We start from the raw sequence: 27,936 nt of genomic DNA, 5'->3' as shown, positions 1-27,936 counted from the left end.
GCTGCCCCCTGGTTTTTTTATTTTTAAAGACAAGAAAAAGAGAGGAAAACCATCACAACTGATTGATATATTGAAAAAGTCCTGTGTGATGCACCAATACTTCCCACCTCCACGAAGAAGTAGGTTGGGAACATCCTCTTATATTCCTTCTTTTGAGTCATGCTTATTCTTCATACTTTTTTTTAAAGAGAATATTTTATTTTCCCCATTGTAAAAACAATTTTTAACATTTTTTAATAGTTTTGAGTTCCGGGGGCCGCTAGGTGGCACAGTGGATAAAGCACTGGCCTTGGATTCTGGAGGACCTGAGTTCAAATCCAGCCTCAGACACTTGACACTTAACTAGCTGTGTGACCCGGGGCAAGTCACTTAACCCTCATTGCCCTGCAAAAATTAAAAAAAAAAAAGTTTTGAGTTCCAAATTCTATCCCTCCCTCCCTTCCTACCCCTCCCTGAGACAATAATCAATTTTGGGGTTTTTTTTGTTTGTTTTTGTTTTTTGCTTTTAGTGAGGCAATTGGGGTTAAGTGACTTGCCCAGGGTCACACAACTAGTAAGTGTTAAGTGTCTGAGGCCACATTTGAACTCAGGTCCTCCTGACTCCAGGGCCAGTGCTCTATCCACTGCGCCACCTAGCTGCCCCTGACAATAATAAATTTGACATAGGTTTTACATGTGCAATTGTGTAAAGCATTTCCATATCAGTCATTTTATTTTTTTCATAAAAGTATTTTATTATTTTCCAGTTATATGTAGAGATAGTTTTCAACATTTGTTTTTATAAGATTTCTAGTTTCAAATTTTTCTCCTTCCCTCCCCTCCCCCAAACAGCAAGCAATCTGATATAGGTTATATATGTACAATCACATTAAACATATTTCTGCATTAGTCATGCTGTGAACGAATCAGAGCAAAAGAGGAAAACCTCAAAAAAGAAAAAGAAAAAAAGTAGAAATAGTATGGTTCAATCTGCATCTACATTCCACAGTTCTTTTTTCTGGATATGGAGAGCATTTTCCATCATGAGTCCTTTGGAACAATCTTGGATCACTGTATTGCTGAGAAGAGTCAAGTCTATCACAGTTGATCAACACACAGTGTTGTTGATGCTGTGTACAATGTTCTCCTGGTTCTGCTCATTTCACTCAGCATCAGTTCATGTAAGTCCTTCCAGGTTTCTCAGAAATCTGCCTGCTCACGGTTTCTTACAGCACAATAGTATTCCATTACATCCACATACCACAACTTGTTCAGCCATTCCCCAATTGATGGGCATTCCCTCAATTTCTACATATTAGTCATTTTGTACATGAAGACTCAAACAAAACTCACGGAGACAGAGACAGAGATAGTATGCTTCAGTCTGTATTCAGAAAACATGAGTTCTTTTTCTGGAGACAGTATGTTTCATCATTAGTCCTTTGGGATTGTCTTGGATCATTGTATTGCTGAGAATAACTAAGTCATTCACAGTTCTTCATCATACAATATTGCTGTTACTATTTAAATGTTCTGGGGCAGCTAGGTGGCGCAGTGGATAGAGCACCGGCCCTGGAGTCAGGAGGACCTGAGTTCAAATCCGGCCTCAGACACTTAATACTTACTAGCTGTGTGACCCTGGGCAAGTCACTTAACCCCAATTGCCTCATTTAAAAAAAAAAATGTTCTTCTGGTTCTGCTCACTTCACTTTGTATCAGTTCATGTAAGTCCAGTTTTTTTCTGAAATCAACCTGCTTATCATTTCTTATAGCACAATAATATTCTGTTATAATCATATACCACAGCTTGTTTAGCCATTCCTCATTTTCCAATGCTTAGCTACCACAAAAAGAGCTGATCTAGATATTTTTGTGCAAATAAGTCCTTTTCCCTTTTTAAAAATCTCTTTGGGATACAGACCTAAGAGAGGTACTGCTGTATCAAAAGGTACGAACAGTTTGATAGCCCTTTGGACATAGTTCCAAATTACTCTCCAGAATGGCTGGATTAGTTCACAACTCCACCAGCAGGGCATTAATGTCCCAGTTTTTCCACATCCCCTCCAACATTTATTATTCACCCCCACCCTTTTTTTCTGTCATGTTATCCAATCTGAGAGGTGTGAAGTGGTACTTCAGAGGCTTTTTTGTTTTTGTTTTTGTTCTTTTTGCAGGGCAATGAGGGTTAAGTGACTTGCCCAAGGTCACACAGCTAGTAAGTGTCAAGTTTCTGAGGCCAGATTTGAACTCAGGTCCTTCTGAATCCAGGGCCAGTGCTTTGTCCACTGTGCCACCTAGCTGCCCCCTCAAAGGTTTTTAAAATTTGCATTTCTCTGATCAATAGTGATTTAGAGCATTTATTGTTTTTTTTTTTTTCCCCTTTGGGTGGTGCAATGAGGGTTATGTGACTTGCCAGGTTTACACAGCTAGTAAGTGTCAGGTGTCTCAGGTCACATTTGAACTCGGGTCCTCATAAATTCAGGGCCAGTGCTTTATCCACTGTGCCACCTAGTGGCCATTAGAGCATTTATTCTTTATACTTTTGCAACATTCACTGTTGATTTTTGTGCTGTGGTTGTTCTTTCCATTGACATTGTTGTAGTCAGTATCTATATTTCTCTATATTGTTTTCTTGGCTGTGATGACCTCCGTCTGCATCATTTCATGTAGAACTTTCCCTGCTTCTCTGTATTCGTCACATTCATCACTCTTTATATCAAAGTAATCTTCCATTACGTTCACGTACTAAAATTTGCTTGGCCATTCATTCCCCGATCAAGGGGCATCTTTGTTTTCAATTCCTTGCTCTCCTAAAAAGTACTACAAGTAAAGATTTTGGTGTATGTGGGAACTTTCTTCTCTCAGTGGCTTCTTTGGAGTATAAGCCCAGCAATGGAATCCCTGAGTCAAAGGATAGGGATATTTTGATCAATTCATATGCATAATTTAAAATTTCTTTTCACTATGGTCGTGCCAATACATAGCCTCCCCCAAAATGTATTGGCTTGTCTTGTCACAAGCCCTAAGCAACATCAACTGTTACCATTTTCTGTTATTTTTGCTGATTTGCAGGGCATGAGGTGAAACACCAGTTGTTTTGATTTTTGTTTCTCTTATTAGGATTAGAGCATTCTTTCATATAATTATTAATACTTGGCAATTTTGTTTGTTCCTATCTTTTGAGCATTTATCTACTGGGGAATGGCGCACACGCGTGTGTGTGTGTGTGTGTGTGTGTGTGTGTGTGTGTCCTACTGCAGTCATCCTTCGAGGGAAGTAGAAGAGGAAAGCTGATGTGGAATGAGACCCTTCAAATACCTGAAGATAGCTCTATTACACTTCCTCACAAATCTTCTCTCTTTCAGACTAAAAATTCAGTTTTTCAGCTGGCCAAGAGACAAAGGAAGCTTAGTCTGGAAGGCACCTGATGTCACCTAACTCCCAAGTCATTTCCTTTGTGTCTTGGCCACAACAACCAGTAGAATTTCTATGCCAAACTTGCCTTCTCAATCTGTTTCCATTCAAATACACATCTACTACATTGCACTGTGATGGCTACTTGAAATACAAAGACAAAAATGGAACCAGGGTGATGAAAGCTCTCTAGATCACCATAGATCTAGATCCTCAGGAACTGGGGGTGTTTTGCCTGGAGGACAATGGGCACAGGGTAACTGGCATTAAGTGTTTGGCAGGCTGTTGTGTGGAAGAATTGTTCTGCTTGGCCCCAAAGGCCAGAACTAGGAGCAACAGGTGGAGATTGCAAAGAAGCAAGTCTAGGCTTGTTCTAAGTAAAAACCTACTAAGGATTACAGCAATCTGAAAGTGGGATGGACTGCCTTAGGAAGTGCTGCGTTCCCTCCCGTGGGAGGCCTTTAGGCAAAGGCTGGATGACAACCCTGTTGAGTGTGCCATCCAGATTCTTGTTTGGATGCAGGTTGGACTAGATAGCTTCTAAAGGAGGCAGTGTACAGTGGAAAGAGCTCTTGAATTAGAGGACCCAAGGTCACATTCCTATTGTGACTATGTAACCACGGGCAACCCACTTAACCTGCCTCGATTTCCTCACTTGTAAAATGAAGGAGTTGGACTAAGTCGTTTCTGGTTCTTCCAACTCTAGATCTACACAGCTGGTATGTGTCAAGTGTCTTGAGGCTGGATTTGAACTCAGGTCCTCCTGAATCCAGGGCTGGTGCTTTATCCACTGTGCCACCTAGCTACTACCCCCTAGATCTAGGACCCTTAAATAGTTCCACTTCTGGGATTCTGTGAAAATAGCTCCTGTTGTGGGGCAGCTATTATAGCTTTTATTTTTTCTTTAGAACACTGCCCATTCATATCTTGTGACCATTTATCAATCGGGAAATGGCTCTTATTTTTATAAATTTGACTCATCAAGTCTATTTTTGCTTTTGCTTTATCTGAGATCATGATTGCTACCCTTAACTTATTTACTTCAATCGAAGAGTACCAGATTCTGATCCAGTCCTTAAACTGTCTTTGTCTCTTGCAAACAACATATTGTTGGATGGTTTCTCATCCATTCTATCTGCTTTTGTTTTAGGGTGAGTTTTTCCCATTCCCAATTATTATATCCTCCATGTTCTTTTCTTTGGTTTAGCCTTTTCTTTTTATTCTGTCCCTCCTCAAAAATCTGTTTGGCTTCTGATGACTACCTCCCTTAATCCATCCTCCCTTTTTATTAACTCTCCCCCATATCTCCTATCCCCTTCCCTTTTTATTTTCCTATTGGGTAAGAGAGATTTCTATACTCCACTGAGTGATTATATAGAAGTATATAAACTTGTTATCAAACTCAGTGCCTGGTTTAGCAGGGACTGTGAAAATAACTCCAATTATGCTGGCAGGAGTCACAATGCAAAGTCAAACATTGTCCTTTACTGTACAGTAAGCACTTTTAATGACATAGTCATTGTTACAGATGAAATTGCTAAAATAAGTCTCCATGAAAGGATCTGTATTTCTGTCAAATGTGAGATTAGTAACAAATCAGTATGGTTTACAATTAAAATCACACATCAAAAAAAAAAATCAAATTTGAGGTACTGAAGATGGATTCATTGCATCCTTATATGTCTATTGGATTCTTGCCTTCAAATCAGTGTTCTTTTCCAGAGCATGCAGAGAAAGGTCTGTACTGGCAGGGTGGCAAAGGCAGTCTTCTTTCCAGAGAAGTATCAGTATTCGTCAGCTGGGCAGCATATTTCAACCCCACGCCAAGAACGGGAAAGATGAGCTCTGAAAAGGCAGTTTGTCTCCATCCCAGCAAATTAGATTCTCTTCAGGCAGGAGTTGCATTTGTAAGTTTTTGTGGAGGAGTCCTTAACTGATAAGATGCCATGTTCGACAACCTCTCAGCACAAGGCGGCATTGCCATTGAGCTGAAGCAAGATGGAAGCAGACAGAAGCAAACATAGCCCGACTCCCTTGGGCTGTGTTAGGTTAGCCTTTGTCTTCTGGAAGAAGGGAGGACAGGAAATCCAGAGGAGCCTTGTGTGTGGCTGAGCGATGAAGCTTGGGAAGTCTGTTTGCCAAAGTAATTTTGCCTTGGTGTCTGTGTTCCCGCGTATCGGTGGAAAATTCCGTCTGTTTGGCTGTGCTGTGTGGCTGGATCCCACAGTCAGCACCAGCATTCTTTCCCCGTGTCCTCAAGCAGATCTGATCTTCAGACAGAGCTGAACTGCTCAACTTTGCTGGAGAGTTTAGGAGGAACAGTGATAGATGCTTTCCCATCAAAGCGTATAGATGATGAGATAATGAAGGCTCATAGGAGTCTCCTTTGTGCTTCTTTGCAAGGAAGATAGTCTGGCATCGGGGAAGTGCTTTGGCTGTAACTGACTAATAAGCAGACAGAACAGGCACTTTCACTGGTGATCAAGTGACTTAAAGACACTCACTTGTAAAGTCTGCCCTAGGAAATGTCTCATTTCTTAAGGACTCTTCAGCAGGGTAAGTTAGGCTGTCTACGTGGAACAGGTTGTGTTAATGATCTACTTCAGTTTTCTAGCACTTTGTTCTTTGACAGACAAGAGTGACCGGCTACCTTAAAAATCACTTTTCCAAGCCCAAGGTATAATGACCCATTCATTCATAATAAAATACCAGCAGACAGAGACAAGTGAGGTGGAGGAAGTTCAAGAAAGGCATTGGTAAAAACCCTAGATTGGAATTCAGCTCAGGTCTGGCTGAGGGCAAACTTGGAACCTTTGTCCCAAAAGTAGAACCACTAGTGAATATGCTAACTGGGGGGCGTGCTTTCCTACTAATAGTCTGGAGCAGAAGCAAACAGGACTCTCACTTCCTTGACCTAACTCCCTTCCCCCTTCAAAGCTCCCTTTGCTTCTCTCTTCCCAGTCATCATTAGGAGGCTGCAAGCGGGCCCTGAGCAGATTGGGGAAAAGGCAGATCTCTCGGCAGTCACACTGCTGGGTTTTACCCAGGACCATCTGTGAGAAAACAAGCCAAGCCCTTCTGCACAAGGCCTTCACAATAGCTCTCTGCAGGGCCTATCTCTGAAGGCTGCAAAAGGTCAAAATGCCAAAGGTCAGAAAGGCACAGAGCACTTGAAGATGTAATAGGCACCAGGGTAGGTAGAAATAAATCCTCCTGCTCCGTCTCATAATGAAAGCTGACTTTTACCCTTTGAAAAGGTTTCTAGGGAATCAGTTGCTTTAAAAATGGACTTCCTGATTGGTTTGCCTCTAATAAGGCAGGTGTTCATTCACCCAGTTCTTTAAGAAATTGCTTTCCCTTAATTCTCAGAAAGTGAACTGAGTTCAAATCAGGCCTATTAAAACAACTGGATCCATAATTCTTTGCAGGTGTTCTGTACACAGGGCTGGTGCCATTTAGCATAGGGTAGGGGTGTGTGTGTGTGTGTGTGTCTCTAGATACAGATCTACATACAGAGAGACATACCCACCTAACCAGGCAATCTCTAGGTAGGTAGAGATAGAGTCCCTTACTTCAGATGGCAAGGTTACCGAGAAATAGTAAAAAACAGAGACTGGACAGGAAAGAGGCCAGCTGCAGCCCCGCAGGTCCACCCTTAACAACAGGCGTCCCTTACTGACAGACATCCCAATGACTCGGTTTGGCCTCGGAGCACCTGGGACTGCCTTTTAGATTCTCCTGGTCTTGATGCAGAGACAGACTGTGGTGAAGTGTGACCCATTAAAGAGGGAACAAAGTCCAGTGAAGGCTGAGATCTGGCAACAAGATTCGTCTGCCTCTTTCCTGCCAGTGAACTCATCTCTTGATGAGTCAAATCAAATTTTTTCAAATCCTCTTTTTGTAAAGACTGACTTGCATGAATTGAGAATGAGAATGGGGATTGGTCAGAGCACTGTAATTGTGTAAACATGCAGTTATACCCTAAGACTTTGTTCCAAGGCGGCTAATGTGCAGGGGTGAGGGGATCAGATGGGAGGACGAGTTTTTTGTCCAGTTCTTGGGAAAACAAAAAGATTGCAAATGGCACATGCTCTTTGAGGACTGCGAGGACTCCTTAGGCAATTAGTCACGGGCACAGGGGGCATCTGCTCCTGATTCTGGGCAGGCAGCGCAGACTAACAGGGGGTAGGAAAGAACGGCTCAACCTGCCAAGTCTTCCCAAGCCCAGCAGCCAGGACGCCACCTCCCAGAGAAGAAGGGCCGCCGGGAGCAGAGATGACAGAGACTGGCTCAATACGGAAGGGGAGGCCCCATTTCAGAACCGTCCTCTGTGCAGGATGGTGTGGTCAGATGGAGCACCCAGGTAGTGGTGATTCCTTCTCCAGCAAGAGAGGGGCTGACAAAGGAGGCCGGGGACCTCACTCAGCTCTGATGCCCCAGGGGAAGAGCACAGCAGGACTCCAGTGTTCACAAGAGCAATGGGAGAACTCTCCTTGTTTCCTGGGATGATTATGTCCTTTCATTGAACTGAGAACTTCTCGTTCCAGGCAGGCGTCTGCCGGGGCGTTGGTCACTCAGAGCTGCCCTCCTTCCTGCCATCCCAGCTAAATAACCTTTCAGAAGACTCGTGTAGACGCAGCTTAATCAGTAACTTACTAACATAGTGTGAAGTGGAATTCTCCCAGAGGTTTTGGGAAAACGTCTTGGGAGGGAAACAATCTCTCAAATCATTCCATGGCCAATAAACAGAAAATCTAATCTGTCTCTAAAGCTGCCGGACTCTTTTCTCTGTGCTTTTGATATTGATGTCCAACTTGTCAACTTTCGTTGTGAGCCGGTCAAGAATGTCGTCCTGCTCTTCTATTTCAGTCTGCATGCCCAAGGCGATGTCTTTGAGCCGGCCAAGTCCCTTGGACATCTCGTCTGTGATGAGAGAAAAGAGTAAGCAGGGTTAGACACTCTGGGCTTGCATGTGCGATTGCCTCGACCATGCTGAACCGAAGACCCCTTAGCAAACTCAGTACGTACAACATTGGCCTTACTAGTTTGACCCCCAGCCGCCTTCCCTATTCCTGTAGAGGGCACCGCCATCTCCCCAGTCCCCCAGGCTCATAACATGTAGGAGTCATCCTGCCTCCTCACTCTCTCAACTCCTATATCCAATATGGTGCCAAGATCTGTCAATGTCACCTCTGCAGCATCTCTCAAATGTGCCCCCTCCCATTGGACACCGTGCCCACCTGGGGCAGATCCTCAGTGCCTCATACCTGGATTATTGCAATAGCCTGCTGGTGGTGGTGGGGGGGGTCTGCTTCATGTCTCCCCCCCCCCCCCCCCCCCCCCCCCCCCGCTCCAGTCTGTCCTGGGAAGGTCTGCTACTCCCACCCAGTATACTTTCCTGGTTCCCTCTCACCCCCAGATCAGCCACAAGTTCTGTTGGCCCTTCCTAACCTGCCCTCCCCACCATATCCCCTTTGCAATCTTCTCACACACTACCCCCCTCCATGTACCCAATGACACTGGCTACCTCAGGGCTCCTCCCACAAGATGAGACTCCATCCTCTCCCTCCTCCTTCCCCTCCTGGCTTCCCTCAAGTCTCATCTAGAACCCACCTTCTAGGGAAGCCTCTCCCAACTCCTCTTAATTCTGGGCCTTCTTTCCGGGGATTATCTGAAATTTACCCTGCACGTATCTTGGTAGGGATAGCTGTTTTTGTCTCCCCCATTAGACCGTGAAGGCCTCAAGAGCATTTCTTTGTATGCCCAGCACCTGGGCCACTACCTGACACATAGTAGGTGCTTCATAAATGCTGACTGACAGAATCTCTCGCCTATGTTATAGAGAAGGAAGCTGAGGCCCAGGGAGGTCACAGAGCTGAGAGGGGCCCAGGCGGGACTCCTAGCCACAGAAGCCATGATGCCCTCACTCGCTCATGGCACACAGGATCGTGCCAAGCTTCCCAACAACACCGAGGAGCGCCATGGCACTGAACAGCTATCAAAGTCCATTGAGACTTCTTTACTGAAGTTCCTGAAAACAGCAGGACCCGCTCTCGATGTGCCCGGCCATCTGCCGCTCACACAGACAGGATTAAATACAGCAATGGGAGGCCCTGGCTGCTGAAAGAGGAATGTCAGGCAGCCTGGCTGATCTGGGGAGAGCTAAGTCACCTCCAGGGTTCAGAGGAAACAGGGAGGATCCCATGGATTACAATTCTACAGGGGAAGGAGATCAAGGGGGCTGGATGGACAAAATGCTGAGACACCAAAGAACAACACAATGTTCATGAGGAAGAGGGACAGCAGTTTGAAGCTACTACTGCGAGTGCACAGGAAACCCTGGAAGTAAACTATCCGCCAGGCCCGATGGAGCGCCTACTGTGGTCCCTGCCCTCATGGGGCTGCCGTTCTAATGGGGAGAGCCCAATCAGAGGAGAGGGAAGGCCCCTACACCTGGGAGGGCAGAGACAGACTTCCTGCAGAAGGCAGCATTTAAGCGAGGACTCGAAGGAAGTCAGGAGACCGGGGGAGGAGGGAAAGCGTTCAAAGGAGGGGGGGAGAGGGGAGCTGAAGGAGGACAGTGAGATGACAAGGTCAGACCCGCTTTAGAAAAGCCAACTTAGATACTTGCCGGGGGACGTCCAGGCCTGAGCGAGGGCGAGTGGAGACAAGGAGGCACACCAAGAGAGGTTGGGAAGGCGGACAGGCTAAGATCTAGCAAGGGTTCAGGCACTCGGGGTGCCTGAGACAATGCTGAATCTGGGCAGAGAGCCAGGGGCGATGAGGCAAAAGCAACAGATGACAACCGGACCCATGGGAAGCGGCATTTGTGAAGAGAAGCATGCCCAGGACAGAACCTTGGGAGGCACCCACCGCTGACGGACCAAGGAGGCGACCGTGCCAAGGAGGTGAGCGTGCCGCCATGCGGGCCCTACTCAGACCACATCTGAGAATGTCAGGCCCAGGTCCAAATCTTTGGGGAATATCCAGGAGAAACCAAGGGGCTGATGGACCTCGAGTTAACCATAGGAAAATGGTCTAGCGAAGCAACAGTGGCTCAGCATGACCTCTTTCAGCTCACCTGAGGGCCATGGTTTTAGAAACAATGACTTAGGAGGGACATGCTCTTGGTCCAGTGGAAGAGGGACTGCATTTGTTTGGCTTGGTCCTAACTACAGAGAGGCAAACGTAGGCTCTCAGAAGCCAGCTCCTAACAGAGCCATTTCAGGGGAGGGGGGAGCCCTGGAATAAGAGGCTGCCTTGATAGCTGTGGGGGATAAAGGCTACCCAATGATCCCTGGTCAGGAATGCTGGGGAGGGCTTGCCTGTGTTCAGGCAAGGCTACAACCAGGTGGTCTCTGGTCTTTCCATCCTTTGAGCCAATGGGTATTCAATTTAGAGCCAGAGAGGTCCCTTCGCTATCAGCCGGTCCCAAACTCTCCAGGTCTCTTTCAGCTCTAAACAGCTGATCCTATGAACAAATAGAGGGTCCCGGAGATTCAATGATTTGTTAGGTATGAGAGACGTGATTCCACCCCAAGAGTCCAGGCCACTCCCCCCACTCCACGTCTCTCTTCCTAACAGCCACTCAATGCCTCTTCTTTCTAAGGGGAGACTGTTACGTGGCCACAGCCACAAACTCTCTTATTCCAGCCTGTCCTACGTCCAGTTGGGCTCCGAGTGGCTGACCTCTTAAAACAAGGGGGTGGGGGCAGCTAGGTGGCGCAGTGGATAGAGCACCGGCCCTGGAGTCAGGAGGACCTGAGTTCAAATCTGGCCTCAGACACTTGACACTTACTAGCTGTGTGACCCTGGGCAAGTCACTTAACCCCAATTGCCTCACTAAAAAAACCAAACAAAACCCACAAGGGGGGGGGCAGAAGACGTACCCAGATTGTTGTCTATTTTTTGGTGATAGGCACGGAGATGTTGATTCTTTGGATAGGCATCAGTACTGACAGCAGCACTAGTCCCACCGACGCTGGCATCTGTTTAAGAAAGAAGCAGGCACACAATCAACCGAAGGCTCCAAGCACCCTCCTCAGGCCAGCTGATGCACCACCTTCCCCTCCCCATGTCCTGGGGACCCCATAACAGGCGTTTCTCCCAGGAGAATGGAAGGGCCCGGAGGGCAGGGAGTGTCCTGCTTTGGTCTTTGTGCCCCAAGCTGCGAGCACATGGCAGGTGCTTCAGGCATGTTTGTTGACTGACTAACTGGTCCTTTGTGGTCTCTGCCTCTGGACTAGAAAGGCCGCAAACTGAGGCTCCTCCCCAAGAAGCATCAGTCAATCAGACACCGAGCTTTCATTAAACAGCGACTGCATGCCAGGCACAAGCGCCAACAGTTTGTGCCCTGCCCCCTACCCTGGGAGCTCGCTATTTAGACCTCGCCTCACTCTGCAAGCCTCGGAAGCCCAGGAGGGCCCTGCCCTGGACACATGACTCCATAACCTGGGTGACCCTGGGCGGCGATGGCCCCTCATCTGTGAAATGGGCCAACAGGATTTGTCCCGCCTACCTCAGCTTTGAAGCCGACAGAAGGCGAAGCCACGGTGACCACTAGATCCTAGGGTGCTGGAGGGCAGGAGGACCCTGACTGACCACTGGGTAGCACAGCATGACCCGGCAGTTAGGAAGTGCTGGTCACACTGCCGATGGCTGCTGTCCTGCCGGCTCCTCCTGGGAGGCCTGGGCCGGGGAAGGCTCCACATAGGCAGGTACTTCCCCCCCAGACTCCATTTCCCATTGACTATAACGCTCTTGACCTCTGAGTTCAGAGCCCTGATCCCCCCAGCTGCTCCTGGGCCCACCTGATCCTGGCTGCCCCCGCTGCCCCCCCCAGGTACCTCTACCCCCCTTAGTGCAGGGTCCTCATCTGCGCCTTACACATGGACCCCCTAAAGTTGGGCTTGGTGGAGCTGGTCTGTTATATGGCTATCATATCATCCTCAGGATCATGGAGTGTTTCAGCAGAGGCTGGATGACGATGTGTCAGGAGTGCTTCAGAGGGAGGCACTGCCCAGGAAATGGCTGGATGACATTAGTCCCTGAGGCCCCTTCCTGGAAGAAAGTGAGGTTTGGTCCAAGAGGGAGGGCCTGAGGCCACACCACTAGTAACATGTGAACTCGGGCCTCCTGGACCCAAGGTCAGCGTGCCTTCCCTCTAGCATGCTCTCAGACCCACACCAGGCCTGACTTTCAGGAGAACTTAGCTGGCGTGGAGCCTGTAGGCCAGCAGTGGTGCTGCTGGAAGTGGTCTGGTGCTCTGGCCAGGCGGGGGCTAGGGAACATGAGGCATTCTGGTTACCTCTTCATCACCTTGAGTGTAATGTACCAGGGGCAGGAAGAGGGGTCCCAGAGGGCAGACCCGGCACCAACTGGCAGAAGATACAGGGAGGGGGCTGCTGGCTCAACTGAGGGAAGAAATGCAGAAGGATCTAGATATCTGGGAGCCCAAAGATGAGGCTGTCTTGGGGGATCTTTAAGGAGACCTTAGACTCAGGGACACAACAGAGGGGATTCCTGCCCAGGTGGAGACTCGGTCGAGAGATTGGCTGGACTGTTTCAGCTCTGAGATTGCAGGGTTGTCCCGCTACTACCATAGTACTGTGTAAGGAGCCTGCCTGAGACAAACACCCACCATGTATCCCTGGGCTTCGTGGTGTGAAGGGAGGCCTGAGCCTTTATTCCTTGGAGCAGAATTTCCAAGAACCACTTTTTTGAGGCCCCAAAGGGGCCCCGTGCTCCTCTCAGCTTCCTCAGCCCTGCGCGTCTCAGTGCAGTTTGAAGCTCCCACTGCTGTATATGCAGCAGGTCAAACACGAGGTCCAAAGTGGACAGCAGCCCTGTGTCCTGTGGGTGCTCAGCGGAGCTGCTCGGCAGGTGGTCCTCTTCCCTAACAGCACAGACGCTTCCCAAGCCTCATCTTCAAGACTGACGTCAGTGTCTTCTAGCTCCTGGAGCAGGCCACCCCTCGGCTGGCTCCTGCCTCTCAAGGCACTGCCCTGTGCCTTCCTCCCAGAAGTGTGCTGCCCACTCCCCATGGCTCCTGCTTCTTTTCTTCTACCTGTTGGACGATTCTTGGTCGCCTTTGTTGGCTCCCTAGGTTTCTCCTAATCACTAAGTGTGCGTGTCCCCATGGTTCGGACCCGGGCTCTCTTCTTTTCCTTGTCCATGTTTCTTCTTCCAAACCTCATCTGTTCTCAAGGATTTGACGACCATCTTCATGCACATGACCCCCACATCTCTGGACCAGGCTGTAGTATCCCAAGCTTAAGAAGTCCCAGGTGGTATGATTTAAGGAGGATCAGGTTCTTCACTTGCCTGGCCTGTTCCCTGGTCTGTAGATGACCCCAGACCAACTTGCTAATTAACCAGCTTTGTGTGTTGTGGTTGTCGGCTCTGACGAGCACCAGCATAGACCCCTGTAGTCTCCCCCCTGCCCAGGGCTCAGCCCTCTCACTGGACTGTGAGCTTAGTTCCAGACGACACTGGCGCTTCAGCTGATTCAGAGGCTCTGGGGGTCTCCTTCCCTGGTGAGGCCTTCCTGGGACTGGATCTGTGTCAGGGTGACTGTGGGGTTGGGCCCGACTCCTGTAGCAGCACAGCAGCTCCCTCCTTCTGACCTTCCAAGATGTTCTTGGTTAGAAGATTATTTCAGCACATCCTTCTGTGGGTTTTGCTGCTCCAGGCATTGTCCTATGACCTTATTTGGATGTTTTTTGGAGCGATCGTGTCATGAGTTTGAGAGCTCACTGCCTTTCCTCCACCATCTTGGCTCCTGCCAACATTTCCCAAGTGGGATGCCAGCTCTCTCTTATGGCCTACATTTGGCCGATGCTGTCCTTCAGATGCCCTGGGGGTGTTTGCACAATTTATCGCCACTGACGGGCAGCTCACTCCCCAGAAAGAGCTCAGAGCAGAGATCAGCGTTCCACAGGATGCCTTCCAGAAATGGCGGCAACCTCACTTGTAGTGGGTCCAGAGGCTATGACTGCCAGGACACTTGGGGCAACTCGCAATCATCAGCCCATCGGTGTTCCTAGGAAGCCTCTGCTCCCCTATTCCCCGCCCTTGAGGGTGCCCCAACCAACCCTGTCCCCTCTCACCAGGATCTTGTTCCAGCCAGCTGACTCCCTGCCACCCTCTCCTGGCATGCCTGGGCACGCCCCTTGGCCAGGCTGGGAGGAGTCTGCCGACTGCCCGACTACAAGGGGATGGACCTTGCTCTTGCACTGACCTGAACTCTGCAGCCTCCGGAGGTTGGGGTGGCTGGCCTGGTAGTTCTCTTCTTGTTCCTTACTCGTAGCTATGGCTTCTTTCAGACTTTAAGAGTAACAAAAGAATTGGAGATCAAACATGGCCACAGCATCCTATCTTATTGAAGTCTTTCCCGATGTGTGCGAGAAAATCATTACTGATAATGACCTCCCCCACTCAGGAGCTCTGGCTTGTTCCTCAGAGCCAGCCCAGAGTCGGTAGAAATGCAAAAGAAATGTAGACTGACCGTCCTGCCTACCTAAAGGAAGTTAACTCACCTTGGGGACCCCCAAGTCATGTCAATCAATGGACTTGAATGTGACTGGCCAATTACCTTGGGGAGAGGGGGCTGCCTCTCTCCGATACTGACTTCCCTCACCCTGGGGCTGGTTCTGCCCAGCTCCCTTTCCTGGGACTCTATACTGAGTTTACACGCTGCAAGCAGTCAAATGCTTGCAGCAAAAAACTTGTGCAATATATTAGAAATCCCAGCGAAGTTCCCCAATAACTTAGAAGAGGCACAGCACAGGCTCCCCGCCCCCAATATTTTCAAATGGCACATGCAGAACACAGGCCCTTATTTACTTAACCCTGGGCCATCTCTCGGGGCACCTACTCTAAAAGAGTCATCTGGTGAGGGCTCCTTCAGAGTCTGGGTGGACTACTGGCTTGGTAGGGATCAGCAGTAGGAAGTGGTGGCCAAAAGTGGGTGCCATCTTGGGCGGCATGGAGTTCTAGGCACCATGGTTTTAGAAGGAAAAGGGTAAGTGGGAGGGTGTTCAGGAGGGCAACAAGATGGTGAAGGACCCTCGCTCATGCCACTTGAGGACTGGCAGAAACGAGGATGCTGAAGAGAAGACTTGGGGGAGCATGATGGTGTCTTCAAGGAATGAGTCTGGCTTCCCCCCTCATCATTCACCCTACACTGCTCTCTCCAGTTACCAAGGATCTCTAACGGCCTTTTCTTGATCCTCATTGCCCTGAGCCCTCTGAGCCTCTCTTCTCTCTAGGTTTCTGGGACGCAGTCCTATCCTGGCTCTCCTCCTCTGACTCTGTTACTGGATCCTCCTCCAGATCACACCCTCTCACCACAGGTGACCCCTGGCTCTGTCTTGGGTCTTCTCCTCTTCTCCCTCCACATTATTTCACTGAGTGATTACATCTGCTCCTATGGGATCAACGGCCATCTCCAGGCAGACCAATTTATCCAGCCCTGACCTTTTCCCCAACATTTCCAAGTCCCTATTCAACATCTCGAACTGGATATCCTGTAGATATTTTAGTGTCAAGTGACTTTATGAAAAGGCCGAAAGACATGATTGCTGGGTAATCAATAGTTAATAAGATGATGGTCATTTGGCTTTCTCACATAAATCAAAGGTAAACCGTGGAAGCTGCTCAATGCTTACATGCCTTGGGTGTTCCCAACAGGTGGAAATAAACTCTGATTGGCTAACAATGAACAAGAACGAATGCTTTAATGAGAGGGGGGCCTAGTCTAAGGAGAGACTGGGTCCTGTCTGGGTACCTGATCACTGGATTCTATACAACAGGATGGATTCTCTGCCCAGTCAATAAACAATGGTGGAGGAAGAAGTCCACCTAGATTAGAGTTTCTTTGTAAGATGGGCGAGAAGCAGGTACCCAGAGGATTCTATCAGTCCTGTCCTTACAAGGACTGGGCTTGGAATGAGGAAACCTTAAAGGAAAAGCCCCTGGATCTCCCAACATTAACTGGCTATTAACATAAAAGAAACAGTCACTTCTCTCACTCAATCCACCCCAAAGTGAACTTCTTTCTCCCTTTACTGGGGAGCGCGCTGCCATTCCCCAGGCTTCCAACCTCAGTCATGGAGGGCTGACTATCCTTGTTCTACGTGGTCCCCTTGGGTGGGAGTTGTACAGATTTCGGTTTGCTACCAGCTGGGGATCAGAGCAGGATGGGGACTGCGAGTCTCATTTGGCAGATAAGCTGATCTCACGGAGGTGCAGGTATGGCCGTGTCACCCCTTACTCGTGAGGGCCTCCAGGAGCAAGTACAAAAAGCTGCTTGGTGTGGGCAGCCCTTGGCAACCTGGGCCCTCTTCCCTTCTCAGCCTTCTCACGCTTCACACACCCCTACATCCTCTCCACCCCAGGGACCCCAGCCTCTGGCTGCTCCTTGAACACAAGACTCCATCTCTCCAGGCAGACGTTTTCACCGGTGATCTCGCAGGCCTCGCTGCTTCCTGGCTTCCCTCAAGCCTTGTCCAATATCCTACTTTCAGCCAGCTGCCCCTTCCCAGACCTCCCAAATGGTGGTGCCTCCCCCTTTGGAGAAGACTGCATTGTGCGGGATACTGAGGCCAATGTATTAACAGGGGAAGAAGAGCTCACATTTATGGGCCTTAACTGCATGCCAGGCACTGGCCTGTCTGTGGCTTCTTTATGTGATGTCTCCCACACTTGACTGGGAGCTCCCTGAGGGCAGCCACTGTCCTCTGCATCCTTTTGCATCCTGAGCACTGAGCACAGCGCCTGGCATACAAGAGGCACACAATAAATGCTTGTGCCTTCCTGCCTGGTGAGGGTGAGACATGCCCCACGTATGCTACCTCCTGATAGGGGGAGGGTTCTACACCGCTCCATGCCATCCTCATTTCTTCAAAGGCAGCAGCTGCACCTGGGGGACAGGCCTTCGGTTTTACACCATTTCTCACTTCCCAGCCTGAACCACCATGTGGGGAGGGCCCAGCCAGGCCACGCCCTCCCTCTCTAGTGTTCCCCATCACAGCCCCCAATTTGTATCCCTTTCATTTAGCAGAATCCCAGGCACACATTAAGCGCTTCCTGAATGCTCTGCTGCACCCCGGCTCTCTGGTGGGTCTGACCCCCCCCCCCCCCGCCCTTGCCCCCGTCCCTCAGGCCCAAGACTGACGCTCACTCACCGAGGGTTAGGCTGGGAGGTGACGTCACCATTCTGGGGGGGCACGGGGTCTGCTGCTTTGGACTTAAAGTAATTGACAAAGCCCCCAAACACGCTCTTGATGCTGTTGATGTGCTTCTGGCTGGTCTTTAAATCCTGCTCCATCTTGTCCACCATGTGTTCTGTGCGCTGCAGCACGCCCCGCTGACGCACGAGCTCCTACGGGAAAAGCAAGCAGAGAAGCTCCCGTTTCCATTGGGCTATGTGGGGGTACGTGGCTGAGGGCTCTGACCATCCAGGCAGGACCTCACCTGGGCCTTTCAAACACTCGATGAGGCAGGGAGGGCAGGCATCTGTGCTCCCATTTCACAGGTAAGGAAACAGACTCAGCGCCAGCCCCACTGGCGGGCTTCAAGGCCACAAGGTGACCTCCTGGAGTCATTCATGGAACACCCAGAGTGGACTATGTAGCCCCTCCCATCCCTCCTATGTGGGGCTTACAGTCCGGCGGGGTGGAGGGAGGGGCACAACCAAGGCCAAAACCATGGGAACCAGCAGGAGCAGCTGGCACCTGACCCTGTGCTATGCACCCGAGGCTGCTGCTCCTTCCTCCATGTCCACAGTGACTCACAGGGCCCTTTCCTCGGCTGTGGTCAAGGATGGCTCGAACCCCTTCTTTTGTGTGTGAGACCCCACAATCCTTGGTTCCTCAGAGCCTTGAATGAGGGGCCTGAAGAGCCGCTTGCTCTGGCCTGCGCCCCCTCCCAAAGTGCAGGGAGCAAGGACTGGGGAATCGCACGGCCCTGCTGCCCAAGAGTAGACCTTTGCTCTGGGGGAAGGCAGAGGAGCAAAGAGGGTCATGTGGCAGGCATATAGGGAACCATATTCAACCGACAAAAGAGAAAACCGCCCAGGAGTCAGACCACCACAGGCCCAGGGAGGGACACCTGCCCAGGTGACCCCTAACTGAACCCTTACAGAAGAAAAGGAAGCCAAGAAAAAGGAGCCTGGGTAAGCTCCAAACGCAAATGTGATCCATAACATTAATTTGGCGCTGGGGAGCAATACAGTGAACGAAGCCCAATCCCGAGGAGCCAGCAGGGAGACCCGCGCGCGTGTGTGCGTGTGCGTGCGTGTGTGTGTGTGTGTGTGTGTGTATGAAGGCATAGCCAATAAATAAGTCCAAGCCACTTTGTGAGGGAGAGTCTTCAGTGGGGAGCAGAGATAGGGCCTTCCTGGCACAGGGGAGGCCAGGTCAGAGGCCCAGAGAGAAGGCCGCTTTGGCTGGATCCCAGAGTTGAGAACGCCAGGGAGGTCACTCTGGAAGAAGTTTTGTTTTTTGTTTTTGTTTTTGTGGGGCAATGAGGGTTAAGTGACTTGCCAGGGTCACACAGCTAGTAAGTGTCAAGTGTCTGAGGCTGGATTTGAACTCAGGTCCTCCTGAATCCAGGGCCGGTGCTTTATCCACTGCGCCACCTATCTGCCCGTAGAAGAAATTTTAAGAGGTAAATAAGGGGCCGTAGAGAGCTGCTGGCACGGACTGGAAGTGGTCAGATGTGTATTCCAGGAGAATCCCTTTGCCAGCTGTGCCTCAGTGGCATGGAATGGGAGAGCTTGGAGGGGGAGGACACTGATCAGGAGTCTGCTGTCCTAATCCAGGTGAGAAACCTGCAGAGAGCCAAGCTCTGACTTCTGCCACTTCTCACTGGGCTACACTTCCCTGCTGATTGGCACCAACTGGGAGGCTTCTCCGGTGGCCCACGGCCCTGGGGATGGCAAGAGTGCTGTCGGTAATCTGGAAATCCCTCCATGTGCAGGTCTCTGAAAGGGCTGGAACTGAGGCCTGCTGAGTTCCCTGGGCCTGGCCAGGCTGGTCCTCGAACAAGACACATGCCAAGGACGGTAGGTTTCCCAGGCTGGCAGGCTGGTGCTCTGCAGGCCACCAAATTCCACCTCTTTTGGCCTCATGCAATGGCTGACATATAAATAATCATTTAATAAGCCTGATCCTTGAGAGACTTCACACCAAGCTCATCTCTTCTGACTCACTAGAAAGACCAAACAGTGACTACCTCCTAGAGCACACGACAGGACTGGGGGACTAGGGAAGAAGGCCCAAGGAACTCTCACGCTTTCTCCCATGAGGAGTGCAGGAGCTCGCTGGGCCCAGAGGAAAGCCCAGCCCAGCCCAGCCCTGGGCGAATAAGGTGGGAATCAGAAGTGAGGGGAAGGAGGAAGGAAGCAAGGCAGGCAGCAGCAATCCCCAGGGAAGAGGGGCCTGCTCGAAGACGGGGAAGGAGGGAGAGGAGGTCTGAATGGGGACCACTCTGGGAAGGCAGGGACCGGGATGGGGGCCGGGGCATTCCAGGCAAGAGGCCTCCTCCTTTCCCTTCAAAACCAATGGCTCCTCATGGACCACACCTGAGGTAAATCCGCCCCAGAGCTTTGGGGGGGGGGGGCTCTCATAGCTGAAAGCACCCACTGGCTCCAGCCTTTGTTTTCCTGAGTCTTTTTCTTTCTTTCTTTTTTTTTAGTGAGGCAGTTGGGGTTAAGTGACTTGCCCAGGGTCACACAGCTATCTGAGGCCGGATTTGAACTCAGGTCCTCCTGATTCCAGGGCCGGTGCTCTATCCACTGTGCCACCTGGCTGCCCCCTGAGTCTTTTTCCAATCCAATTCAGGTGTTTGGTCCAACAGGTCTGAATGGATGCAGGAGCAGAAGCTTTTGCCCTTCACTCTCCAGGGATGGGTGACGTAAAGTGTGACTCTCACTTCCTCTGAGAGGCCCAGCTCTATCTGGAAGAGAGCCAGCCGGCAGAAAAAGCAGTTCCCTGGGATCCAGAGCGCACTTTGGCTAAAGCAAAACTAGTCACTAGCCCCAGTCACGCCCATGACCGCACTGGGTACAAGGCTGCAGAGGAGGAACTGAGAAAGCAAACAGGTATAAGACTCATGCAGCTGTGTGGGGAACGGGCACACCCTGGGCCTCCAGTCCCCTGGGCCTGTGAGCCATCCTCACCAGGCCTACCACAGCGGAGGGGCCTGTGGGAGGGAAGGCTCCATGACCACGTGACCCCCCCCAAGCAAGGACCACAAGAATCCCCATTCAAGATGCACTCCAAGGTTTAAAGAACACTTCCCAAGGCTCTGTTAGGGCTGGGGGAAGCAAAGGAGATGGCGTGTGTCTACGACGGCTGTGGAAGGTGAATGGGATGTGGGCCAGAAGGGAGAAGACCGCTGCTGTTTCCTTCTCTTTTTTCTACCAAAGAAAATGAACTACCCCTGGGGAAACTGAGGCCCCAAGGGTTGGAGGCTCAAGGGAAATCCAAGGTGGTGAGACAAGAGGCATGACCCGATCCCACCAAGCCCCACACCCAAATCACAGGCCCATGTGCCAAGGGTATTGTTGCTGAGCCTGTGGGCCGTTTCAGAACCACCACATGAGACCTCTTGACCTTAGAAAAGGGGGCAAAGGGCAATGAGCTTGCCTTCTAACAGAATGGCTTGGGAGTTCTGGGAAAGGGGGGGTGGGGATCACTGAGCCAGCAGGGGCCCTTGGGAAGGCACAGCTTGGGAAGCCCCGCCACCCAAGAGACCAGAAAGAGGGAAAGGCCAATGACACCTGTATCCTCCTGATGCAGGCCTAGCAAGCAGAGAATGGGGGGCTTCTTCTATGTACCAATGCAGCATAATGGGACATTCTTGTGCTATGAGAAGGGCATGAACTGAGGCAGAGCAAAGTGAGCAGAGCCAGAACCACTGCTGAAAACCCCGACAGGGCCAATGGCTGCCCTAGGGATGGAGGAGGGAGAGGGGATGGCCGGAGGGGGACGGTGGCCGCAAGGGGCCCGAGACGGGCAATTTGGGAAGTGGTCTGTGTGTGTGTGTGTTGAGGGGGGTTGTGCCTTTTTGTTAGGAGGATGCCCCCCCCCAATTTGGGGAGAACTCTGGCGTTGAGGATTTGTTTAAAAAGGCAAATGGAGTTGGGGGCGGGGAGGCACTAACCTCCTCTCTCCTGACAGCATCATCAGCCTGGAAGGTCAGGCTGGTCATTCAAAGGGAGTTATGAGGAAGGTATGTTCCCAATCCCCTTCAATCCTCCTGAAAGGCAGGTTAACGAGCAGCCCCTCCCCTCAAGCTGTGCGATCACTACCAAAACCATGATTCCTGAGGTAGAGCTGCTCCGGAGGAGGGAGGGAGGTCCTAAGGGGTCCCTCCCCCTCGTTCTCCCACTCTCCTTCCTTCATGCCGCTTCCCCATCCTCTCAGTCACCTCTCCCCCACCTCCTCAGCCCATAACTAGACTCCAATGAAACTTGCCTCCCCACTGCCAGGCAGCCCCAGGCAGGGCCTTTTCCACACCGCCCAGGGCGGCTCATCGACGCTTCTCGTCTTAGCCTCTTTCTAAGGGCTCCCTCCTTGACAACACCTGGCTTGATATCTTGTTTGGGGCAGGGGGCTCCATGTCAGACCTATGTTTCTTCAGCCTGAAGCCAAGGGGGAATAGGTGAGGAATGCCCAACTGACCTGAGAGTGGAAAACACAAACAGTAGAAATGCTCTTTCCACCAGCTCGACGCTGCTAAGGACCCCAACCCCCTTCTCCAGCTGAAGCCGGTTCCCCTCTCTGGGCCCTGGCTCTTCAGCTTACTGATATTCGTTGAAAAATTCAAGCCCTGCTGACCGAGCCCGTTATCTCCCAAGCTCAGGGCGACTGCTGTGGTACAAGTGTCAGCGGCTGTGGGCCCTGCCCTAAAGTCCCTGCTCCTCGACCCTCTCTCCAAACGAGATCCCGACTCTGGTGTTCTTTGGCTCCCACAGACATGGGCACAGAGCAGGCATTTTATCCTGGGTGCAACCACCACTGGAGATCTTTGCTCGGAGCAGAGATTCTGAGCTTCTCGTGTCACTGCTGCCTCTGGCCGTCAGGCAAGCCCTTCTCAGAACCATGGCTTCAATGCAAAATGCTCAGTGTCCCCAAATCATTTGCTTATGAGCCTCCGGTGAGAGCAGAACCTGACACAGCGCCTGGCATGGAGCAGGTGCTCAGCAAAAGCTTGTTGACTTGACCAAGAAAAACGCAGTTGTCGAAGGGGCCGAGAAACCCGTGACGGACGGAGGGTCGTCAGAGCTGTGTCAGGAACATTGTTTGGCAGCTGGTTGGAGGAGAGTCTGGAGGAGGCCAATGAGGCCAGGTCTGGGCCCAGGTTGGAGGTGGGGCTACTGGAGATGGGGGAGAGCTGGGTGGGGTTGGGAGTACCCACTTCAGTCTTCCTCCCCCCTCTGTAAAAGTGGAGCCTCAGGGCTCCCTGCTGGCCTTAGGTCTCCCCAGAGCTCCTGCCACAGGACTGTGGGTTCACAAAGACAGTTACTTTGCCTCAGTTTCCTTGTCTGTCAAATGAGCTGGAGAAGGAAATGGCAAACGGCAAACCACTCCGGTACCTCTGCCAAGAAAACCCCAGAGAGTCAGACACAACTGAACAACAGACGCTGATTCTTACAGCGTGCCCGAGACAGGTGCGGAAAGGTTTTACAGCTGAAGAAACCAAGGCTCAGGAGCACCAGAGCTTTGTTCAAGACCCCAGGGTGCAAAGCCCCAACATTAGCCGGCTCCTCCCAAACACCCTCGAGACCGCCCCATTGCCTGATGGGAGTTGGGGGGGAAGTGGGGGGAGGGAGGGAGAGGGAAAGGAAGAGAGGGTAAAAGAAAGAGAGAGACACGAAGACGGGAGGGGAGACAGAGACAGAGAAAGGAGAGAGAAGCAGAGACAGAGAGTGAGTGAGCTGACCTCATGCCCAATCCCACCTCTCTCCCCCTTCTCCCAACAGCTTAGAAAAGCGATGGGAAGAAAGGAGGCTCCAGTTCCCCCTCCTTGGGAAGGCCTTTGGTGAAGTCCCAGGTAAGCGCTCCAACTGGGCTAAAGATCACCTGGCCTTCCGCCCACACCCCATAATTTAGGGTAATGACTCGACATTCCTGGCAGGGCCTTGGGCTCCGCTCACATGCCCAACATAGTACGTCACCTTGGTCACCAGCAAGCTGCACCGAGCCCTGCACAGCAGGAGTGGAGACTCCTGGAGCACTTGAGGAACCACAGGGATTCCAACAGGAAGAGACGAGTGGCAGAGGGAGAATGCCAGGTGGGGGCATTGGCAGGAGTCAATGGGGTTAGAACTTCAGAGTGGCACACGGGAGGCACAACAAGGAAGGGAGGGTTAGGGCTGGAAAGGCCTGAGCCAGACTGCAGGAGGCCCACAATGCTGGGGAAGGAGTCATCCCCTGTGCAGGGGTTGGGATGAGATGGTGTGAAGGACAGACAAGAGAGGAAGAGGGATACCTGGTGAGAGGTCACAAAGGCCTAAGCAAGGGTGGCGGCGGGCAGCGTCAGGGAGTGGAGAAGGGATGCTGTGGATGTGCTCATGAGGGCAAGGGGAAGTCGAAGGTGATGGGAAAGAGGTGGCGCTACCCAGGCATAGGGTCAGGCTTGGGGAAGATGACTCGCCCCCCTCCTCTGGGCATACATTTCCCTGAGGATGTTACATGGGGGAGGAGTGGCTGATGATGTGCCTGTCTGGAGGGTATGTCACTGAGGCTTATGATGGGGAGAAACTGAGGCAGTCCCAGGAAGGGCCCTGTGAGCTTCTACACACCAAGTATCTGTGATCTGGCTCGTTAGCCCGAGGGAGCCTAGAAGGTTGCTTCGCGCTAACGAGAATGCCAGCTGAGATTGCTTTATCAATCAGGATGCCAGGTTAGTGCCTTACACAGGAAGAAGCTGCTCGTTGGCTGGGAAGGCTTTAGGGGCCTGGGGGGGATGGGACTCAGACAAGCATTTTCTGAGGGAGGTCAGACAGTCTTAGAGCAGTCAGGCTGGGAGCACCCGAGGATGAGCGAGTGCATCCCCTTTTCTCATAAGCACTTCTTTGGAACAACAGGTAAGGCCTTTCTTACTTCATGCCCAGTGTGGTGGGGAGAGAGCTGGGCCCCGATGCTGTCTCTGACACCACCAACATCCCCTCAGTTTCTTCATCTGCAAATTGGATCACAGCCATAGTGCTGACCCCCAACGGCCATTGTGAGGACCAAGCCCTCGGGAAGGACTCAGCACCCCTCAAAGGGCTGTCTCAGGGCCAGGCAACATAAATGTGATGGGCACAAGGACACCTGCACCACAACAGCCTTCCAACCACATGGCCTGTCTTCGATCACGTGGATGGGAAACCACCGGGAGGGTGAGACCTTGAATCCTCTGTGTTTGACCTAGGGGGGTTCCCCTTAATTCAACCCAGGGAACAGATGCCCCCTCCCTCTGTGCCCTTCCTGAGGAAGTCTTAGCCCACTAGGACAGCTATTCCCTGGGGAAGTCAGAACTGAAACTCTCTTGACTGTGCAAGGGCACAGAGGCCGACAGAATGAACGGAGGAGTTTCCAGGCAGAGAGGAAGGGGAAGAGATAAAGGAGAACATCGAGCAGCCCCCTCCTTCCCGACCAGCCCACGTCCTTGGCAGAGTGCAGAGGGCTTCTAGATGAAGGGAGAAGCCTATGGTCATGTCTGTTTGGCCCCTGCTGACGGCTCCACGGCCTTTATCGCATCCACTTTTGGAGGCAGAAGGTTCCTTAGGGTCATCTCAGGCACCCTTTCCACAATGTCCCAGAAAGGTCCTCTTCCTTTGGGGGAGACCCAAGGCAGCCCTTCTGGCTCTGAAGGGCAGCAAGCCTCCATCTGCCCCTTCTCCTCACAGCTGCTGCCTCTGCTCACTGCTCTCAGTCAGTCCACAAGCACTGCCTGTGCCCTCACTGTGTGCCAAACGCTGCTCTCCTGGAGCTCCCAGCCTCTTGTCCACAAGCAGGCACGTAGGTGATACACAGAGGGAAGGCGGGGCAATCTTGGGGGGAAGGATCGAGCAGCTGCACAAGGCCAAGGGAACCAGGTGGACCCCACTTTCCCACACGGGCTCTTCCAACGGGGAGGCCCATCCCTCCTACATTGTTCTCTCTCTATCCCCTGACGCCCCTGGACCCCCTGCTCTGTGGTCCTCCCACTCTCCTGAAGGCCCTCCCTCCCCCCTCCGGACCTCATCCTGGAGGAGGCCGGGAGACAAGGGAGGAGACTATTACAACAGTCCTGGTGAGCAGCTCCCAAGGAATGCCTAGTCACTACCCTGCCAGGCCTGCTCCAAGCCTCCTCCTCCAGGAAGCCCCACCTGGATCTCCCTCTTTTCTCAACCTGGAATGGATGTGATCAGCACGTTTGCTGATTCCTCCAGCATGGGCTGATCAGTATCGTTGCCTTCCTTGTGCTAAGTGTCTTTCCTTGGGCCTCTGGCTTTCAGGTTCTGGTCAAATCTCAACCCTGAGCTGCTTCCATTGGAGTTAAATGTCAGAGTAAATTAACTAGGGAGATTTAAGAACAAATGAGATGTGGACAGAGCACTGGGCCTGGAGTCAGGAAGACCAGAGTTCAAATCTGGCCTGAGACACTTACTAGCTGTGTGACCCTAGTCACTAAATCATTTAACCCTGACTCCCCACCCACCCAAAAAAGAAAAGAACAAATGAGATGGACTTCTTCTACCCCCATTCTGTAAGCAAGGCCATTGCCAAGTCAAGGCGATCTCCTTTCTTAACACAGGAAAACCTCAGCCCGCTAGCTGAGAATTCTGAAAAGCTGGACAGTAGCAAACTACGATTGCTGGAGGGGTGGGGGCATTTACACTGATGTAATTATCACATTATTACATTTACGGTAACTGCAAATCATCGTTAGTGCGGCAGGTGCCCGAAGGACTTGAGCCTAGGCCACATCAGCAGCACCTCAGGCCAGAATTCAGACTGGCCTTCCCCCTGATGTGCTCAGGGACCTTACCTCGGAGGAGGCGATGCCAAGCTTCTCAGATTCGTAAATAGATGAAAGGGAGCGGTTGGTGCTCTCCACGGATGCCTCCGTCCGCCTCAGCACTTCCTGCCGCAGGTACTGCTGTCTATCCATCGGCTCCCTGGGCTGGTCTTCCTCATGCTTCCATTTCACGGGCTTCAGGTCTTCTTCATCCGCATCATCGTCAAACGGATTATAATTTTTGGAATAAGACGACATGGTGCTCGGTGCCAAGCCTGAGCGACCCAGGTAACTCCAGATCTTTAAATGTCCCGCTCACAGAGGCGATGGTTCAAGGTCTCTCTAGCTGGAGGAAAAGGGAAAGTTGTATGGTGACCAAAAAAGTCCTACTACCCAGAAGGCCCTGGGTTAGGTGTCAGGGATACAGGGGCAAATCTAGTTCAGTGGGTACTGATTGGGGGCCATCCCCACCCCACCCCACCCCACCCCACTCCACCACAGGGATAGAGACTGAGCCAGAGACTCAAAGGATGGATATTTTTTTTTAAGTGAGGCAATTGGGGTTAAGCGACTTGCCCAGGGTCACACAGCTAGTAAGGGTTAAGTGTCTGAGGCTGGATTTGAACTCAGGTCCTCCTGACCGCAGGGTCCGTGCTCTCTCCCTGCCCCCAGGAAGCTCGGTAACTTGTTCAGGTTCCGAGACCTCCCCAGGGTCAGAGGCAGCATTTGAATCTGCATCCCCGCGCCCGCGTCCAGCCGCCAGCTCCACAGGCTTGGGGCCGTGGCACGCCGTGGGCACGGCCGCGGGGATGCCCACCGTCAGGGGGAGCTCCCTCTGGCGAGGTTCTTCTGAGAAGGCCGAGGAGGTGCTGGGCCTGGCAGAGCCCACGCGCTCGGGTGGGTGCGTGGGGGTGACACGACCCCCTTCCCCCAGCCCACCCCCCTCCGAGGACGGAGCCCTCCGTTCGCCCCTCCCCCTCCCCTCTAGGCCTCAGTTTTCCCCTGCGCCCCCCGGGGGAGTCGGACCCTTGGGTGTCTCCTCTCCCTTCCCCGCCTCAGTTTCCCGCTTCGCTTCCCTCCGTCTTTGCCCCGCCCCCCTCCCCAGGCCTCGGTTTCCCCTCCTCTCCCTTCGGGCCTCCGAGCTTCTTCCTTCCCGGGGCCTCCCGCCCCCCGGCCCCCGCCGGGCCCCCTGGCTCGCCTTCGAGGGCCTTACCCGCCGCCGCCGCCGCCGCCGTTCCCAAGCTCGGGGCCGTCCTCGCAGCGACCGCCACCTCACCCTACTACGTCCTCGAACCGCTCTTTTCGCCCAGGGCGCGTGCGCGGCCACGCCCCTAGAAGCAACCATTGGGCGCGTACGTGGAGGGGTGTTCCCTCCAGACGGGAGCTATAGTCGCGGTGGTTTCCGCCTCCTCCCCCCCCCTCCCGCGGTGGTGAACCCGTCCGAAGACCCCGCCCCCGAGTTTGACAACAGAGCAGGTCACGTGCGCAGTGAGCCGGAAGCAGGGAGAGCCTGCGCCTGCGCCCGCGCTTGCGCCGTGGCGCCCC

The 27,936-nt window shown here is 52.0% G+C and overlaps 1 protein-coding gene across 2 annotated transcripts; it reads right to left on the bottom strand.

The window, feature by feature from the left end:
* Nucleotides 1-2,390: 2,390 nt before the first annotated feature.
* SNAP29 (synaptosome associated protein 29) lies at nt 2,391-27,689 on the bottom strand. 2 transcript variants are annotated; one of them, XM_043981175.1, is made up of 6 exons: nt 27,605-27,689; nt 26,422-26,737; nt 17,580-17,776; nt 14,633-14,718; nt 11,283-11,381; nt 2,391-8,316 (listed from the first exon to the last, which is right to left on the bottom strand). In XM_043981175.1, the coding sequence occupies exons 2-6, from the start codon at nt 26,647-26,649 to the stop codon at nt 8,159-8,161; spliced, it is 768 nt and encodes a 255-aa protein (XP_043837110.1). In that variant the 5' UTR covers nt 26,650-26,737; nt 27,605-27,689; the 3' UTR covers nt 2,391-8,158. The 2 variants fall into 2 exon arrangements, with proteins under 2 accessions (XP_043837110.1, XP_043837113.1); XM_043981178.1 differs by having other exon boundaries at nt 26,422-26,731; nt 27,609-27,683.
* Nucleotides 27,690-27,936: the final 247 nt, after the last annotated feature.

This window comes from Dromiciops gliroides, chromosome 1 (assembly GCF_019393635.1).
Source record: "Dromiciops gliroides isolate mDroGli1 chromosome 1, mDroGli1.pri, whole genome shotgun sequence".
Lineage (NCBI taxonomy): Eukaryota > Metazoa > Chordata > Mammalia > Microbiotheria > Microbiotheriidae > Dromiciops > Dromiciops gliroides.
The sequence above is the reverse complement of the archived record's forward strand: the minus strand, read 5'-3'. Positions and strand labels throughout refer to the sequence as shown.

Bases quoted from the DNA above. Each gene is read 5' to 3' on its own strand.
- SNAP29 (XM_043981175.1), bottom strand. From the start codon at position 26,649: ATGTCGTCTTATTCCAAAAATTATAATCCGTTTGACGATGATGCGGAT. The intron at 14,719-17,579 runs GTGAGTGAGCGT...TTACTCTTAAAG, and splicing joins ACCTCCCAGCCTAACCCTCG to TCTGAAAGAAGCCATAGCTA. The intron at 11,382-14,632 runs GTCAGTGCAAGA...TTTCTTAAACAG, and splicing joins CCGGAGGCTGCAGAGTTCAG to ATGCCAGCGTCGGTGGGACT.